General features: G+C 36.9%; 1 protein-coding gene across 3 annotated transcripts in view; it reads left to right on the top strand.

Moving 5' to 3' along the window:
- Positions 1–14,781, top strand: part of XPO1 (exportin 1) — a 38,418-nt gene extending 23,637 nt beyond the window's left edge. For 2 of the 3 annotated variants that reach the window (XM_026844930.1, XM_026844929.1), the window contains exons 12-25: positions 1,565–1,762; positions 2,414–2,552; positions 4,479–4,660; positions 5,538–5,694; positions 5,804–5,967; positions 6,753–6,887; positions 7,775–7,958; positions 9,420–9,526; positions 9,961–10,155; positions 11,164–11,332; positions 12,434–12,568; positions 12,681–12,840; positions 12,919–13,015; positions 13,716–14,781. In XM_026844930.1, coding sequence (XP_026700731.1) covers positions 1,565–1,762; positions 2,414–2,552; positions 4,479–4,660; positions 5,538–5,694; positions 5,804–5,967; positions 6,753–6,887; positions 7,775–7,958; positions 9,420–9,526; positions 9,961–10,155; positions 11,164–11,332; positions 12,434–12,568; positions 12,681–12,840; positions 12,919–13,015; positions 13,716–13,862 — 2,169 coding nt within the window. In that variant the 3' untranslated portion in view covers positions 13,863–14,781. Of the gene's footprint in view, positions 1–1,564; positions 1,763–2,413; positions 2,553–4,478; positions 4,661–5,537; positions 5,695–5,803; positions 5,968–6,752; positions 6,888–7,774; positions 7,959–9,419; positions 9,527–9,960; positions 10,156–11,163; positions 11,333–12,433; positions 12,569–12,680; positions 13,016–13,715 lie in introns of all 3 variants that reach the window. The other variant, XR_003397998.1, reaches the window with a different exon arrangement.
- Positions 14,782–19,063: the final 4,282 nt, after the last annotated feature.

Below are 19,063 nucleotides of genomic sequence, written 5' to 3'. Positions count from 1 at the left end.
CAGGTTCCATTGGGAGGGGGAAATGCATCTCAGAGGTGGATGAGCCATAATCAAGCATGTTTGTCTGAATTCTAGTCCATTTTTCAGTTAGTATTCTCAGTACATTTCTTCTGGAGGTAGCTCTCTGCAAAAAAAAACATCTTTAAGTTGGTTGCAAGTACTGGATTGTAGCTCATTTAGGAGGTGGATTAAGATGAGTATCACTTTTTTTATATTTAAAAAGAACAACTATTAATAGTTCCCAAATAATTTCTGAACTTGCAAGTCATAAGCTTTAAAAATAAGTGTGAAGTGGAGGAGCACAGCTCAAGTTTCTACTTCTTTTGAGGTTTTATTAGGTAAACCTGTGTTAGCAGTTGAAGTTGTTGCATGTTCTGTGCAATTGTGTGTAAGGTGGATAGCATTTTTTAGTTACCAGCCTCCTCTCTTGTCGGGTATAACTTTGTTAAATTCTTCTTTAAAACTGACATCTACAAGACTTAATTCTGAATTACTTTGAGTGTTGTATAGTATGTTGAAATGTTGGACGAAGTTCTTAGGATGGCCTAAATGGCAGCAAATTTCACATATTGAAGTTGCGGTGTAACAGAATGTAGTTGCCCAGTTAAAGTTCTATGTAATTCTGAACTCTTTATTCCTGCACTTTGGATGTATCAGATCTTCTGAAATTGCTTCACAGATTCATTGGAGATGTATAGATTAGTGAAGGAAGCCACATAAGTTATTGCAAGTGAAATTACCAAGAAAAATCGATGTGTGTAGGACTACGTGTGGTTATTTTGAAGTCCTCTTTGCTGACTCAGGTCTTTACCCTCTAAAATGCTCCAAGTTGCTGTAGGGCCTAAACTGTGAAAATGGTTTCAAATATCATTGTTTCATTCTGTTTCTTTGCTGGTGGGCTATTGATTTAATGTCTTACACCAGGGGACTGAAAAATAAGTTAGGAAAAAAAATATTTGGCTATGTAGTTCTAAGTTCTATGGTTGGTATCTCAGACTGTCAGAATTGCATCAGTGGCCTTCCCTTCTCAGTCTGCTGTGGCTGTTCTGTCCATAAAGAAATGGAAAATGTTCTGGCAGATGGTATCTGTGGACAGCAGGTGAGCAGTGTGGCTTTGGTTGCCTTCACTTCTTCAGGGTATAAGGATCCAGAACAAAGTAGTAGTAATATTCTTGAGAATAGCAGTCATTGTAACTTAGCTGTTGAGTGGTTTTGAGGTTCTAAACCAAAATGCCTTGCAGAAGCTCGAGAGGCAGTGATTTGGATAATTTACAAACAGTCTGATTTGGCTGTGGCATTTTTTAAGATGTCTTTAGGCTACTTTAGATTTTAGAGTTGATAAACACTTTGAAAATAACAGTAATTGATAGGGTGATTATGTTTTTAAGTTGCCCTGCTGTTAGAACTCTGTGTAAGTAATGTTATTGCAGGGTTAATGCCTCATGTTCCTAACTTTTATGTTAATTTGGCATTTTATCAATATTTGGATAACTGAACTTGAAGCAGTGTTATTTTTATCTAAAGAAAGAACAAGTAATCAGATGTTTAAACCACACTTTTCCAGGCTCTTCATTATATGCTACTGGTATCAGAAGTTGAAGAAACTGAAATTTTCAAGATTTGTCTTGAATATTGGAATCATTTAGCTGCTGAGCTCTACAGAGAAAGTCCGTTTTCAACATCTGCCTCTCCATTGCTTTCGGGAAGTCAACACTTCGATGTTCCTCCAAGGAGACAGCTTTATTTGCCTGTATTGTCCAAGGTAATCCATGCTTAAGTAAAGGTACTGTAAAGACTTAGATACTGTTCCTGGATTCGAGGTTTTGCTTCATGTAAGGAGTGTTGTAAGAAAACTTCTCTTGCTTTGAGTAGTTGGTAATTGATTCAACTCTAGTTACTTAATGTGCTGCAACTGCAAAAAAACTTCACACCAGTATACGACAGGAGTATTAAGAGGGTGTTTCAATTTAAGGTACATATTACGAATGTAAGACTAATTTTTTTTTTAAAAATAAACCTGTATTCAGCTGTTACTTCTAATACATAAAGGCTGTAGTGTTACGGGTGGGGGGTGGGGTGGGGTGTAAGAAAAAGTGGTCTTTAAAAGACCCCTAATACTACATAAACATTTTGAAGCTCTAGAAAGTATAATTCATATGTTGGATTTTGGTTTTTTAATTAATCAGCTTGATCAGAGCGAGAGAAATCAGCAGGCTCTATTCTCAATGGCTTTTTTAGTTAACATGTCTATAGAATTTAAATATGATCTGAGCTCACGAAGAGCTGAATATATGCCCTTTGTCTTTATGATTCAGATGGCCTGACCAGAGTGCTCTGGAAACACCTGTGGAGCGATGTGTGTATCTTCATGTTACTGTTTGATTCAATTTTGTTTTTCCTTTGCAATGTACAGGTTCGATTGCTAATGGTTAGCCGTATGGCTAAACCTGAAGAAGTCCTAGTTGTGGAAAATGATCAAGGGGAAGTAGTACGAGAATTCATGAAGGATACAGATTCCATAAACTTGTATAAAAACATGAGAGAAACATTGGGTAAGTGTACTACCTGGTATTTTTGTGCTGTAGGTTTGTGCAGCTGTGCCAGCAGTGTGTATGTTACAGAATGTTAATTTATGAGCTGAATGCCTGTGTGGCTAAAATGATTATCAGTGAGGAGTAAGTACACGGACTTGAAAGGGAGGGAGGCAGTGTTGGTCTGAAGTTCTCTGTTTTAAGCAGGTAGTGTTGTATAACTTGGTTACGTAGCAATAGACTACTTAATTTTTTGTCTTTTGTTTTCCCATTAAACAACATCTGCTATTCCTTTACCAAGTTGTGTCAGATTCAGTAAAACCTTGTTTTTGTCAAAAAGCCGTTAAATTAGAAGGACTTTTCTGAAGTGGACTTTCTGGTTATTACTTCACTTGTAGTTCTAGTCTTGTGTAGACCAAGCACTTCTTGGCAAAAATGATTTCTTCCTTCAACAGGTCTTCTAAATACCTTTAAAAATTTTGTAGTATTCTTAAACAAAACACAAAATTCTGGCCTGAACTTCAAAAATCTTGCCCAAAGTTGGCGCTGAGGTATTACAGCGACCTTGCTTGGAACTACAAAAGCTGCAATTAGTTAAATATCATGGGGGGGGGGGAAGAGAGCGTGCTGAACTCCAGAATCCCTATTTCTTACAGCATTTAATATAGCAAATATATTTTATTTTTAGTGTGTGTATAGTAGCATACTACTATATTATTTCAAAGTCTCATATTCAACTTGAGACCAGTCTGTCACAGAACTGATAGTTTCTCTGTTTGTAGTGATAACTCTGTTTTTTCTGAGGCAAGAAAAAAAAATTGAGTCCTGACGGCAACTTGAGGGAGTGTGGGGCCATTAGAATTGTCATGTATTGAGGACATAAAGCCTTCAATGCTAAATATTTTTTTTTTATCAAATGCAAATGCTTCAAGGGAATACTGAATGTTTAACAGGTTTATGAACTAGGGGTGGTGGGACAAAACTGATGTCAATGTGGAAATCTAATTCTCATCTTTGTACTTGTGTTATAGGTATGGCCAGTATTAATTGCTCTAATATCTCTTCATATGGAATGTGAAAAAAAAGTTTGATTTATTGTATTAAAAGTTTCATTAATTATATTAACATTATTACTGTATGTCCTGAGTTTTAGTCATATTTCCAGATACAGGATTATTTACATGGAAATGTAGATTTAGTCACTGTTTGATTTCTGGTGTTAACTATTGCTTACAGTGTACTGGCTTTAAGGTTCACTTCATGGGGGAAAAAAAAAGAATGTGGTTGAAGCTGTATTCTGTGGCACATTAAAAACCAATTTCTGAATCTGGCCTTAAATTGATTTTGACTTACCTGGGATTTAGAAATTTTGTACTGGAGACTCTAATCCTATTAGGGGCTGATGCAAGTGGGTTGAGCTGTGGTACTTGAATCTTACCCTTTAGGCTTGTTGAGGAGTACCATCTCCAGTTTAATGGTGGGTTATTGCAACCAGCAGGCTTAATGACACTGAAATAAAGAGCAGAAGACAATTGACTGACTTTGTACATGTGTATAATGTCCCCCATAGGTAGCTAATTCCATACTCTCTGTAGACCATCAGTATGTGTGTCCTTTTTTAATCATTGAACATGGCAACTTTACTGATTTGATGGGTGAGATGTTCATTGATGTAGACTTTTAACATCACTTCCATGTGATGTTTTGCTGAGATCACTTAGAAAAAGCATAGATTCTCAGTAAAATTTATTGTCTGTCTTTAAAATACAGTTTTAACAAATTCACATTTGAAGTATTAGCTCACTCTGTCATGAGTTCAGGAGAGAAGCATTGCACTTACTTACCAATTTGGTTGTAGTTTTCTTAAAACAAATTTAACTTTGCCTATGGAGTTGCGATCCAGGTTATTCCTTTAAAATGTGCCTGTTCAATGTTGATGTCTTTCAGTTTATCTTACGCATCTGGATTATGCAGACACAGAACGAATTATGACTGAAAAACTTCACAATCAAGTGAACGGAACAGAATGGTCGTGGAAAAATTTGAATACTCTGTGTTGGGCTATAGGTTCCATCAGTGGCGCGATGCATGAAGAAGACGAAAAACGATTCCTTGTTACAGTAATTAAGGTATCATGGTGCAAAACTAATAGCTTTGTCACACTTTATAGTTTGTGCTCAAGAAATGAAGTTTATGATAATACTGTTGTATGTTCTTAGTAAGCTATCTTGAATGGCAAGCAAGTTGATAAGACTGAAGTAATGAGTAATCTTACATCCTGAAGTTAAGGCTGATAGATTATTTAGCCGTGAATAACGCATTAATCTAAATAGCCTTTTCACAGTGAAAGTTTCAGGGATAAAATTCAGTTTATGATGGACGTGTTTCTCTTTAGGGATGCAGATGGAAAGGGATAGCTAATGAAATAGTGGCAAAACAACCCACGCTTTTAACTAGCTGGTGCCCTGCTGTTTTACTGTTTTACAAATGTTGATTGATCAAACTGAATTTTTGGTAAATAAGTGTACAGAAAGGAGTTGAGAAACAGAACACTTTTTACAAGAGTAATGTACCTTACCTTAATGGGTCATATAAAATCTGAAGATTTAGTGTAATCTCTTATTTGCTGTAGAATTTATATTGACATCAACTGCTTGGTCAGTGTTCAGGTGCTGTGAGGCTTGTTGGAAGTTGCCCCTGCAGAAATCTTCAGATATTTTTAAAATGGAGATTCCATAGTTGAAAATACAGTGTTCCTGGTTTGGTTGAAACATAAAGCGTTGCATCACCCCAGTCTCCCTATAGGGTTGTTTTGGGGGGTTTTCTGTTAAGTGTTTGGTTTGGTTGTTTGGTTATTTTTCCCATTGGACTTTGAACTTGATTATTGTACTCACTTTCTTTTCTCTTTAATCTGTAGCTCCTTGTAGGATTTTATACTTTGCTGTGTTTTGCTTTTAATTGAACTGCACAAACTTGAAGAGGAACTAAAAATATGTTTTGTTGTAGGATCTCCTGGGACTCTGTGAACAAAAGCGAGGAAAAGACAATAAAGCCATTATTGCATCAAATATAATGTATATAGTAGGTCAATACCCAAGGTTTTTGAGAGCTCACTGGAAATTTTTGAAGACAGTAGTCAACAAACTGTTTGAATTTATGCATGGTAATTATCTCTTTTCCAGTTGTTATTTTAATGAAAAAAAAACGCCCATATGTGAGCATGTATTGGGGGGGTGGAAATACAAAGTGGTAACTAACTTCATTTAATTTAGAAACCCACGATGGTGTCCAGGATATGGCTTGTGATACCTTCATAAAAATAGCACAAAAATGCCGCCGACATTTTGTTCAGGTTCAAGTGGGAGAGGTCATGCCATTTATTGATGAAATCTTGAACAATATTAATACTATCATCTGTGACCTTCAGCCACAACAGGTATGTTTAATTCAGCATTGTGCATAATTCCTAAAGACTAACCAAAAGCAACTTTGTGTTGAAATGTAGTAGTGGTTTTGAAGGCTCGAGTTATATATATATTTCTTATTTTTTTTAGTTAGAATGCTTGGAAGGAGAATTAATGTGCATTTAGTCTGAATTTTGATGAATGGAATGTTTTAAGAAAGTAGTTAGACACTGAATCTAATTTTGTGGTTCTGCTATGGGAAAGAGTAATATCCTACTAAAATATACTATACAGCTCTTGTTTATGTGAAGGGGGCAGGGAGGGAACAATCCAAAGGCGCCTGCATCTGGGAAGGGCACAGCTCATGGAAGTGTGAGTGTAGTGGGCACATGTGACACACTGAGATGTTGCAGTAATGTACTGAAACTTTGGGCAGGGTGGTTCTGGCATCTGGAAAAAGGCACTTTTAAAGGAGTGATGTAATTGAGCCCATAGCTGAAACACCTCTGGTATCATTTAGTTAAGAGTTAAATGGTGTATGTCTTGAACTTCTTTACTGCAGGATATGATGGCAAAAGAAAGAAAAGACTCAGATGGTGGGTATAGAGTAGTAGCACTTGAAGGGGATGGAGGTTTGTTTTGTATGTGATGAAAGGAAGGAAAGAATGGAGGAGGTTACTGTAAATTTAAGGTGTAGGGGGGAAGACATTTAGGCAGTAAAACCCTGTTTCAGCCTTTACTGTATGTGAGGTCAAAGAAGCACAGAATCTTCCTCACCCTTTTTTAAGTTTCTTGTGTGACTTGTTGTTCTAATCAGGTGCATACATTCTACGAAGCAGTAGGATACATGATTGGGGCACAGACAGACCAGACTGTGCAGGAACATCTGATAGAAAAATACATGTTGCTACCTAATCAAGTATGGGACAGCATAATTCAACAGGCAACAAAAGTAAGCTCCTAAATTTTAAGTGTATCTTGTGTTCAGGTAAAGAACACCTGCTAAATGCTTCTCTTAACCCTGGGTTTATTTTTCACAGGGCATGACACTAGGGGTACAGAACTAGTGGACTTTGTTGAAGGATGGCCAAAGCAAGGATTGACTTAACGCTAATAGTGGTGTTTTGAGAAAGGAGACTTAAATAATAAAACAAATACTGATTTTAGTATGATTCAAATGGCAGTTTTTTGTTACTGTACTGAATGTTTTGATAGCTTTTCCAAATCTCCCTTTCACCTGGCTAAGAAGTGGGTTTTCTTTCTGAATAACAGAAAAATGAAAATGCTAAAAATACTGTTTGCTCTTCCTTCTTTCTCTTCCATCATTCTCTTAAAGTACATCTTCATTTCGTCTATTTTCGATTTCTTCCAGTCTTTTCAAAACACTTGACAAATTAAATAAGTCTTACGCTGCTCAAGAGGTCAGTCCATTTGGAGTTAATCTAATTAAAAATCTGAAACTTGAACAAGCTTGACTTAAATTTCTTACTCTGTCTTCTTTAAAACAAGAGCGTACTGCCTTCCCTTTAGACGACTTCTCTGTTTTCCCCTTCTTAATATCTCCTTAGCTTTTTTCTTTCTTCAACTAAAGAACAATGCTTGTACCACTGCAGCAAAAACACTTCTGCAGAAGAGCAGAAATCAAATGAAGTTTTATCCTGACTCTGAGATAGTGGCAAGTGCTGTGAAGTAAACAGCAGTGTGTATATTAGTCTGTAAGTTTTAGTGATATTTTCTTTAACACAGCATCTGAGATAAGTTACTTAAACTTAGACTTCTGTATTGAAAGCTAGAGGGCAGTTTTATTCACTAACCAAAATGGACTTTTTTTTTAAACAGAATGTTGATATTCTAAAGGATCCTGAAACAGTTAAGCAACTTGGTAGCATTCTGAAAACCAATGTAAGAGCATGTAAAGCAGTTGGCCACCCCTTTGTGATTCAGCTTGGAAGAATTTATTTAGATATGCTGAATGTGTACAAGTGCCTAAGTGAAAATATTTCTGCAGCTATTCAGGCTAATGGTAAGAAATTCCATATTTTTCCTGAAAATGGGGGTTAGCTTTGTATGCCATCAGGTTTCAGAGTACATTCCAATTAGGGCTAATCTTACTGTGTTAATTTTATTGTTTGGGAAAGTGGAGAATGACTGAAAGTGCATGCTTAGATTTTTTTTTTTTCTTTTTGTAGACCAGATATTTTATTCACATACAAAACTCCTGATTTTAGAGAGAAGAGAAACACCTATGCGAAAGCTGGGGGAAGATGCAAACCACCATAGATGCTTACTTAGAATTAGTAGGCATCTTTCTGAGACAGAGTTGTAGCATATGTTCTTTTAGCTTACTCTGATTTTTAATACTAAAAGACTAAATAGGATCTTGTTCGATTCTTTCAAAAGAAGTTGGTAGGGTTTTGGTATGATACTTGGCTACTAAATAGCTTTATTACAGAAATGTGACTGTAGTGAAGATGCATGAAGGTTCTAATAAACCAGGTTTGTAGTCATTGAGAAAGGTTAGGTTATTGTAATTCCATTTCTACTAGATAAATTAGGGCCTATGGCATCTCAGCAGAGTGTGCTTCTGTAGCTGTTCATTACAAGACTAAAGGAGTCATTTACTGAGTTCTGTGTTATGACCAGTTTTCTTGCCAGTGCAGAGAAACAAAACTTGTTAACTGAGCAGCTGGTTTACCTTGAAGTGGCTTCTCAACTTGGGGAAAAAAATGGCTGAGAAATCAATACCTTTTGATAGTGCAGCCTTAATAGCCAGGATTTGGCCTTGTTGGAAACAGTCAAGTTCAGGAAGCCATTGATAGGACTGCAGTCCCGACATACTACTTGATCAGCAGCTACTGGGATTGCAGTTGCCTCAGAGTGCATTTTTACAGCCAGCTCTATCTTGCCAGAGATAGGTCTCATGCCAGCACAAGTGATCCTACCTTTCTTTTTCTGGCTGCACTCTTCAGGTTTGCCTGTGCATGTAATGGTTTTATGGCTGTGCAGTTAATTAGATCAGGTTTTGCTGATGAGGGGGTGAGAAACTGAACTAAGGATAAGGCTTCTTAAGGCTAAGTGTTGACATGAAAACAAGTGGAAGGATTATTTCTCTTAGACGAAATCAGGAATATTCTTGTTCTCTCTCCCCCCATCACTTAATTGAGAACCAGATGTAAGTCCAGTCCACATAGTTCAGTGACTGTAACTTCCAGTTCTTGAGAAGTAAGTTTGAGCTTTGTTTTTAACTTGGCAAGTAGGAAGGTACTGTCAGTACTAGTTTTGTAATGCTAAATGGCAGCTTGGACCTATGGAGCTAGAAAGGGGAGGTAGATTTATTTTATTTGCACAAAATGCATAAGAAATCTTTAAATAGTCTTTGTAGTTTGGATATAAAAATCAAGCATTCTCTGTTTTTGTAATATCGATTTAAGTTGATCTTTTAGTTACACCTTGCCCAATTAACTGAAGCTTTAAAACTTTTCAGGTGAAATGGTAACAAAGCAGCCCTTGATTAGAAGTATGAGGACTGTAAAAAGGGAAACTTTGAAACTAATTTCTGGCTGGGTGAGCAGGTCCAATGACCCTCAGATGGTAAGTAGATTGATTTTTTTTTTTTTTTTTTTTTTTTTTTTTGGTACAAATAACTCGTAAGTCTGAATTAGGAGGAACTCTGTTTTTTGTTCTATTGTTGACTGAATCAGTTGGTTGCAGCAGCTTGCTTCAGGAGATCTGTAAAATAGAAAGGAAAAAGCACAATCATAAAGAGATAAGCCTGAGCTACATTTGAGATGCTTCAGATAATTTTAGGTGAGAGTTAATTTTTCAGGGAACCAAGGAGCTTTAAGAAAACCCTGTTGGAAGCCCTGCTGGATGGAATCAGAGGGTTGGGGAATTTACAGAAGTGTAATGTATTTCAGCTTCCTTAGGAAAATGATCTCCTGCAACTAAACTTTGCTACAAACTGTATGTTAGAGACTTTGCTCAATAACTGCGTTGCTATAACTGTGGCTTACTCTTCCAATTAGGTAGCTGAAAACTTTGTTCCTCCGTTGTTGGATGCAGTTCTCATTGACTACCAGAGAAATGTGCCAGCTGCCAGAGAACCTGAAGTACTTAGTACTATGGCTATCATTGTAAACAAGCTGGGTGGACACATTACTGCTGAAATACCTCAGATATTCGATGCTGTTTTTGAGTGCACATTAAATATGATCAACAAGGTATTTATTTTAAATTTTGGATAAGGCATCTCTCTAGTGACTGAAGACAAAAAAAGGACCTTTATAAGAGAACTAGTCTTGAGTGTTGGTACATCTCTAAGTGAAAGATGTAATTTTCTTGCAAGGAACTGAGGCAGTATGTAATGAACATAGTTATTACACAGCTTTCATCTTACAGAAGTTAAGCCCGGGGTTCATGCCATCTTTCTGAGGATGTCATTTCCATATGTGGTGTCTTGTGGATCATCTCCCCTGTTTTTTTTCAGTCACAAAGTGCTTTTTTTGGCACTTGAAATCTCTGCTCAAACGAACAATTTCGAAGTTTGGCTGTCTAGTTGGATATGTTCATCGCCTTACAAATTTCTCTGCTTAGCTCTTGATTTGAGTCATTAGTAATTTTTGTTCTAGGGACTTGGAAAGTTGTGCTGCTGGAAGCAGAAGTGTACTTCAGCCAACTGTCAAGTGTAGGACTAACTGCTAAAATTCATAAATAGTTAAAATTTATGAATATAAGTGCTGATCAGTCATTTTGAGTATTTTCTCATTAATGCAGTTCTTATGCCATAGTGTGCAATGTCTATTTGCATAATACTCAGGCACTACAAACTGAATTAGTGCTACTTGGCAATAGCGTGTAGCCAGAAATTGTACCCTTGTAGCAACACAGGTTTGTATATAGCAACCAGTGTTGAGGCCATTTGTCTGTTTATCTGTGGACTGAGTAGTGATTAAGGTTGTGCACTGGCGGAACGTGGCTCAGCCTGTCAGTGTTGTGTAACTCTAGAAGGTGGTCTTACCAAGCTGGGGGGTGGGGTGCGGGGGGGGTGGTGGAGTGGAACTGAGGGGAAGACTTCACTGAGAGGTTGTAACCTTTGCTTTGCATTTAAGGTTATTGTAAATCTGAGGTCTAAATGCTGTTCTGCGTCAGTTATTGACTCGCTCTACTTAATAGAAGACTTTATGATGGATCTTTAGGAAATTTGATGGTTTTTCCCCTTCTCTTTCTAGGACTTTGAAGAATATCCTGAACATAGAACAAACTTCTTCTTACTGCTTCAGGCTGTAAATTCTCATTGCTTCCCAGCATTCCTGGCCATTCCACCTGCACAGTTCAAGCTTGTTCTGGATTCTATTATTTGGGCTTTCAAACATACAATGAGAAATGTTGCAGATACAGGTAAATGGAAGTGTTTAATATGCAAACTTAGTTTGCAGCAGCGGATTTTTTTTGTAGATTGTTGTTTTCTTACATCTTTTTCTTCAGTGAAACCTAGTATTCCAGTAACACAATTCTGTACTGAATTTGCACAAGAAAAATATTTTTCTGTCTCAGCTTCAAGTTGTCAGCCAGGTGTACATGAATAGGCAGAAACACTTGGATGCTGTTTCACACCTGCAGCAGTTAGAGAGTACAGCAGTGGTTTCTGCTTGCTTGCTTTTCCATGGGAGGGTTGGCACTTTTTGAAATGGCTGAATTGATGCAACAGCTCACTCCTGCTAAAACTGGTGTTACTGCTCTGCTTTTGTTGTGCTGCCTGCAGTGTTTGACAGTTTGGGAGTGAGCCCATGACACAAGGAAAGGGAAACACTTTAGAATGTTAAGGTGGTGGATTATGCTTCCTTTGGACAACAGCAAGCTGTATAAATTTAGGATAAACTTCCACTGAGCAGCTGAGTGTATTGCCTGATTTAACAAACTTGGCTAAATAAAAAAGCCTTCCAGAATAAGGGTGATCAAGGATAAAAGGAGAGGCTATATAAAAAACTTAATTCCAAAAAACATTGTTTTTTAATATTGTGGGCTTGCTGCACTATCTTTACTGGATAAAAAGGTTGTTGTGAAGCCACTTAGCTTTTAGCCAGTTCTCTTGTATCAGTGTTTGGAAGGGATGGGGATAAAAGCTATCTTTCAGTTGCATATCACCTAATAAGGTAATTATGTTTTTATGTAATTTTAAAAATGAAAACATTTTCCCTTCTTAAATTGGCAAACACTACTTTTGGTAGAGGATTTCTTTTGCTGCTGCTAGTACCAGTAAAGTGAATGTAAATAGTTCTCTACCGATCATCTACTAGTGTCAATAAAATCGGCATGCCATGTCAGCGTGGCTGTAGCCCTCTAGTGACTACTAGAGGAAATGCCCGAGAAAATCATTGCATGTCTAATACTTGTCTTTGTGGTGCCTGTCAGAATTCCTTGGGATATTTGTATTGTTTTGAAACAACATGCATGGAGTCTTTAATGTTGTGCTGTTGGTAATTTTTTTTTATTTTCCAGGACTTCAGATACTTTATACTCTACTACAGAATGTTGCACAAGAAGAGACTGCTGCCCAGAGTTTCTATCAGACGTATTTCTGTGATATCCTTCAGCACATTTTCTCAGTGGTAACAGACACCTCACATACTGCTGGTAAGAATGCACATATGCGACCCAGTTGTTGAAAACTAACTTTTTGAACATCAAAATGTTATGCGTCCTGTTCCCAATAATAACTGCATATATATAACTCTGATTTGTTCAGGTTTGACAATGCATGCATCAATCCTTGCATACATGTTCAACTTAGTAGAAGAGGGAAAAATAAGTACTCCATTAAACCCTGGAAATCCAGTGAACAACCAAATGTTTATTCAGGAGTATGTTGCTAATCTTCTCAAATCTGCATTTCCTCATCTGCAAGAGTAAGTCTGCTGTGATTCTTTAATGCTTTTAAGGATGTTCATATGTCTTCATATACTAATTGATGTGTCTGCTGTTAGTGCCCAGGTTAAGTTGTTCGTGACAGGACTCTTCAGTTTAAACCAGGATATTCCTGCCTTCAAGGAACACCTAAGGGATTTTCTGGTCCAAATCAAGGTATGTTTGGCGTGGGGCTTTTTTATAATCAAGAAATGAAAAATTATTTTTCAGCTGGATGGTGGTGTTAGAAATGACTTGGACACCATTCAGTGTTTGTTTAGTTACGTTGCAGCTGTTGAAAATGTAGTGAGAACTCTGTCAAATGGCTTGCATGGCTGTGGCATATCATATCTATTTTGCTCTGATTTAATTTTATAAATTAGGGTTAAACGTAGTGACATGCTTTATGCTGTGCATACAATTCCTATGTTTAAGGTGGCTGCAAAAGCAAGCTTATCTTTGACCTGATTTTTTCAGTTCTGCTTGGTGTCGGGACATGTTTTGAAACTTGCTAGAATAAATGCTATGCCTTTTATTTTTCTAAAGATGCTAGAATTCAGGGAGATGATAGGAAAGAGTTAATTAATTTTGAGACTGCAGTTGTCAGGTATTTCAGAATTGTAGTGTACTGCTTTAATGGTGATACACTCCCAATGCTATGTTACTGTAGCATCCTATTCTGTAGCACATAGGAAAATCTTAAGCTATTTTGTGTTCTGTTACATTAATTCTAACCTTAGGAACAGAAAGCAAAAGAAGCAAATAATCTGGCAGGGAATGTGAAGGGAAGTTGTTTTCTGTATTGTTCTGGATTCTGGATGTTTAATTACTCTGCCTAAAGCATTTGACAATTAATGATTTTATGTGAATTATACAGGAATTTGCAGGTGAAGACACATCAGACTTATTCTTGGAGGAAAGAGAAACAGCCCTTCGGCAGGCTCAAGAGGAGAAGCATAAACTTCAGATGTCTGTACCTGGCATCCTTAATCCACATGAAATTCCTGAGGAGATGTGCGATTAAAAAACGAAAAACAAACCACAAACAAGTTTTGCAGTTTTCTTTCTGTACAGCTACTTTGTTGTCATAGAAGAAAACAGCACTTGGATATTTGTTGACCAAAATGATGCCAATTTGTAAATTAAAATGTCACCTAGTGGCCCTTTTTTCTTATGTGTTTTTTGTATAAGAAATTTTCTGTGAAATATCCTTCCATTGTTTAAGCTTTCGTTTGGTCATCTTTATTTAGATTTGCATGAAGTTGAAAATTAAGGCATTTTCAAAGTAATTACTTCATGCCCATTTTGTTGCTAAGGGGAAAATAGGCAAAACATAACGTGTAAAAGACTATATTGCAAAACAATACAATTTCCTGTAAGAGTATTGATTTCAAATTTGGGAACATTTTCCTTCTAGTCTGTCCTGCAGTCTAGGAGAAAAGGTAATGAGTAAAACAGACTAAATTGATTGTTAAGCAGAGGATTATAGTGCTGCATTTGTTTTGATCAGTTAGCAGCTTTTTGGACTGAGTGGTAAGGCTAGGCTACATGTATTTGCAAGTTGTATGGCAAGTTTGCAGCAAGATCATGTGCATATCATCCCATTGTAAAGCAACTTCTAAAGAGTATGGGAACACAGTACAGTTAGTTATTTTTACACAGTTCTTTTGGTTTTGTGTGTGTGCTGTCGCCTTGTCGACAACAGCTTTTTGTTTTCCTCAATGAGGAGTGTTGCTCATTTGTGAGCCTTCATTAACTCGAAGTGAAATGGTTAAAATATTTATCCTGTTAGAATAGGCTGCATCTTTTTAACAACTCATAAAATAATAAAAAAAAAAACAACCTCTGGCTTTTGAGATGACTTATACTAATTTACATTGTTTACCATGCTGTAGTGCTTAAAGAACACTACTTAAAAGCAAAATAAACTTGGTTTACATTTATTTTTCTTTCTTTGGCTTATTCTTTTATTGGATGAAAATGCTGTGATCTTATTTAAGATTTGTATCCTGAAGGCATAGGAAAAGTTCCTTGAGGTCTGGATAACTGTTGCTTCTGGCTTGCCTCATCTCAAGGACTTTGGCTGTGCTTGAGGTTAACATGATCTAAGTTGGGTTCCATTTGGAAGTACAGTAGCTGTTCTGACTTAGCTCCAAGAAATATTCCATACTACGTTACGGAAAAATGCCAGGAGTAAGGTACTTTTGCGCTTTCTCTCTCTCTGGACTCTCTGCAATTTATTTCAAAGAGGTATTGCACTGTATTGTAACTAAACAATTAATACCAGAACATGTTAATAACACATGTAGACAAGATCTACAGTTATTTTTCTACCTAAAGTTTTGTAGTTAAATGATTTTCACATATTTATGAAGTACGGATACAAAAAGCAGTATGAACACTAAGATTGTGTACAGTCTTGGCTTCCCCGTTTTTGTAATGTCTTGTCTCTGTTTTCTAACACTTGATGTTAAACTCCCAAAGTTATTTTTGATCTGTTTGGTCTCTAATCTTAAGGTTTTTACTACAATGCAAAGTATAGCCATTCCTGCAGAGCTGTAAAACAAGGTTAGATGGTTGTGGAGGTGTTCTATGTAAGCTTGGATACTGTAGTTAACTTTGTGCTGTATATTCCTTTTGAAGTAGAAGTGCATGAGTTAGCAGTGTTCCTGTAGAATTTAGCTGTGACCAGAATGTTTCCAGTCTTAAGTATCGGGCCCTTCCTGTTTGTGAACGTCTCTCCATTTGTTGTACTTAGCTGGCCCTAAAAACACGTAGCTGCTCCTGTGTGAAGATCGTGTGGCAGTGTTAATACTGTGAGCTGGCAGCTGCTAAATCTTTGGAGAGAAGGTTCCTCAGACCCTTTATGGCTGGGACTTCCAATACAACCAACCAAAATCGTTAATTATTTTGATAGTTACAAAACTAGTCTCCTTCTCTCCTTAAAGCTCATGGTTTTAAGCTTTTCCATGTCTTCCTGTCCTGTTGATGTATAGCTTTCTGTTCTGCTCTGTGAAGGCAGTATCATCTTTAATAGGTGGTTTAAAGTAAAATACTTGAAGTACTGTTGAAGGATGAATCCAGAATGGACAGTAAATGGCTTGTGACCAGGCTGAGTCGCAACACTATAGAGCTACAGATTGTCAAAAGCTGTGCAGACAAGTAAGAAAATCTTATTAAGATGGAAATAAATACCATGGATAGCATAATGTCAGAATGCTCATTATCCCATGAGTTGCAGAACTAAATACTGAGTTGGTTCTGACAAGCAGTGGCATTAACAGTGCTTTGAACAAAAAAAAGCAGTATCCTTCTGTGCATGTTACTACTTTTGTCTTTAAGATTCAAGTTAGTCTGAGGCTCGTGGTCTGGTGGTTTAATGAGGAATTAAATCTGACCTAAACTCTCAAAACAACAAATAACCAACTGTATTTTTAAAGTTGATTCAGAGAAGAGTTGTATCATTATTTTGATACCTTTTGGTTTTATATCGTTTAAAAATTTTAATCTTAGTTTTTGCTTCCCTTTTAGATCTAACAACTTAACTGTGGTCTTGACTTACTATCTTAAGAATCGGTGCCTTTCAGTGATCTCTGCAGATGCTATAAAAATGCAGCTTATGCAGAGTTCTGGATACCATTTGACTTGTGTGTGTGTGCGTGCGTGTGCATATTTCTAGTGCAGTTATCCTGAATGTGGAAAAAATTACAATGTACATCTAAAAGTTCTAGTTCTAATGCACACTCTGTAAATGAAAATATATGGATAAAAAGCATGAACCATGATATGAACATCTACGTAACTTGTAATTATATGTAAGCCAATGTTTTGTGCATATTTCTATACAGATTTTTCAAAAAAAATTCCAGTTCTATGTACCCAGGTACATTCATAAATACAAATATTACAGGGTGTTTTCTGTGTTTACATGAATTGATTGCCTGTTAGCTGATGAAGACACCCTCAAATACTTGTTTCAGGCTACCATGATGTGTTTGCTACTGTAACTGAAGCAGATAATTTTCCAAAGCCTTTTAGGTTAGTTCTGTTTTGTTTTGTTTTTTTATACTAGAATAATTTGGTGTGTGTTAATCTGATTGGTTAAGTGAACTATTTTCCAATAAAGCTAATATTTATGCAAAAAAAGCTTTAGAAATCCTCATCTCTCAAGGAAGCTTTAATATGTTTGGTAGTTTTTAGCACGGGAAAGGCAGCAAGAGTTCAGCTTTGGGTTTCTTAGTGAAAAAAATAATTAGGAAAAGATGCTGAAAATCCTATAGAGAAGGTGACTGAAGTGAGAAACTCACATTAGTGCTGAGTTGTGACTGGGGACTGGCCTGTTCCATAGTCCATTATCATTGGAAAAAATTATTATTACTGATCCAAGATTTTTGGGGTGCTGCTTGTGTTTCCTGGAAGATACGTCTAGACTTTTTCCCTTTCTCCCCACCTCATAGGTTTGTCTCCAGATGTTATAAAGCAAAAATGAAATGAAATGTAGATGGCTTTTCAAAAAACATTTTGGCACCAGGAACGAGTAAAAAAAACATAGCTCTCCCTTTGACTGCTCTTCATGAATGCACCTCTGCACTTGATTTTTTTGAGACTGAAATTATTTTTAGACTCTCAGGTTTAGGAGATAATTGTTTCATTGTCCAAGGCTGATTATGGCCAGCAGCATTCTCTTGGAAAAAGGCTTAGCCATTCCAGTTGAGGGAATAATTTTTCAGGTAAGATTTCACATACGATGCACCTTAATTACTTAAGCACATGAAATCACTCATTTCATACATAGGTACCTGCCCTGTGTGCTGCTGTTGGTCTTTGTACATGTGTTTCTCACTGCCTGTGAGTGCTTGTTTGTGCTGTAAGTGGGTACAAGAAAATAGAGTGCTAAGCAAAGACGGGCTTGAGGAGGAATTTTTTGGAAGTGAAGAGTATGGATGAGAATGGTAGAAGTCAGATATGAAAACAAGACACATTGTCACTTTTATTTACTGCTTTTAAGTTAAACAGCACTTTTTCCTAGGCAAGTACATTGGGTGGTCTCTTCCAGGTCCTTCATCAAAATATGTTAAGGGGCCTGTTTGGGTTTTTTTGGGGGGGAACATCTTTTTAATCTTAACTCCTTTTTTAATACTGTCAGGTTTTTCTGAGTCTTGAGAAGTTTATAGTCTTTCATGGTTTCTCTAATTCCAGCAAAGACTATCAGGAAAAACTGGCCAATTGAGGTTGGAGAATGGGGGGAGGACTTAAAATAGTCTTCTCTGATGTGACTACATAGCAAGGCTAAGTGTGTGTGTGTGTGCTGCAAAGAGCTGACTGCAGCCCACTTACTATTTAACGTGTTTATTGATAACCAGGTAATAAGGAGTTCTCTTGTGGCCTCTCTTTAGCATTAGGTCTAGCTTGAGCATTTTTGCATCAACCTTTGTAACTGGTTTTACGAACTTCTCAAATACTTGCAATTATCTTGTGAACGCTCTCAAAGTAACTTCAACTGAATTATTAACCAAGATTGCAACCCAAGAGACAGGCTCGAAGATGCAGTCTGAAACCACTCCAAAGTGGAGCTTATCCTGTTTACCTGGCTGTATGGTGTGATTCTCACCACACCCAATAGCTGGTAATAATGTTTATTAGAATGCAGACTTCTATTTTTCTACTAAAATGCTGAGCAGCCAGTTAGCTGATTTTGGAGCAAACTCTTTAACATGGCTTGGCAATGTAGCAAGCATTATCTGTTCTTGCATGACATGTTTTTGGCCTAATAGGGCTATAAATCTTTTTGAGTGTGTTCTCTAATACTTAGGGTAAGCCAAACTAATCAAATTTGTCTTCACAGGGTGCTGTGATATAAAAGTCTAGTTTGAGTGAATCTCATTAAAAAGTTTAAAATGCTAATGGAGCAATGAAAGTCAAGTGCTGAAACTTAAAAGTGTGTAAATTTAAACTGATTCTGTTGCATTTCAGCCAAGCTTCCTTGGTAACTTCATGTTTTGCAGGCAAAGACCTGCTTTCTTTACTGAAATTAAGCATTTCCTAGGCAATGGAGTCCACCATTACCAGTCTAGACCAAAGGTCACAGATGTAACTGCACTGGCTGGAATTCAGCTTTTTGACATGATCCTCTGTATAGCAGAAATTAATGACTTGCTTTCCAGCTGTCACAGCTCCCATTTCAGCATCTGCTGAAATCACTGGTAGTTTTTACCTTTTCAATGT

Source organism: Athene cunicularia (genome assembly GCF_003259725.1).
Source record: "Athene cunicularia isolate RWA chromosome 3 unlocalized genomic scaffold, athCun1 chr3_part1, whole genome shotgun sequence".
NCBI lineage: Eukaryota > Metazoa > Chordata > Aves > Strigiformes > Strigidae > Athene > Athene cunicularia.
This window is presented reverse-complemented; position numbering and strand designations above follow the sequence as displayed.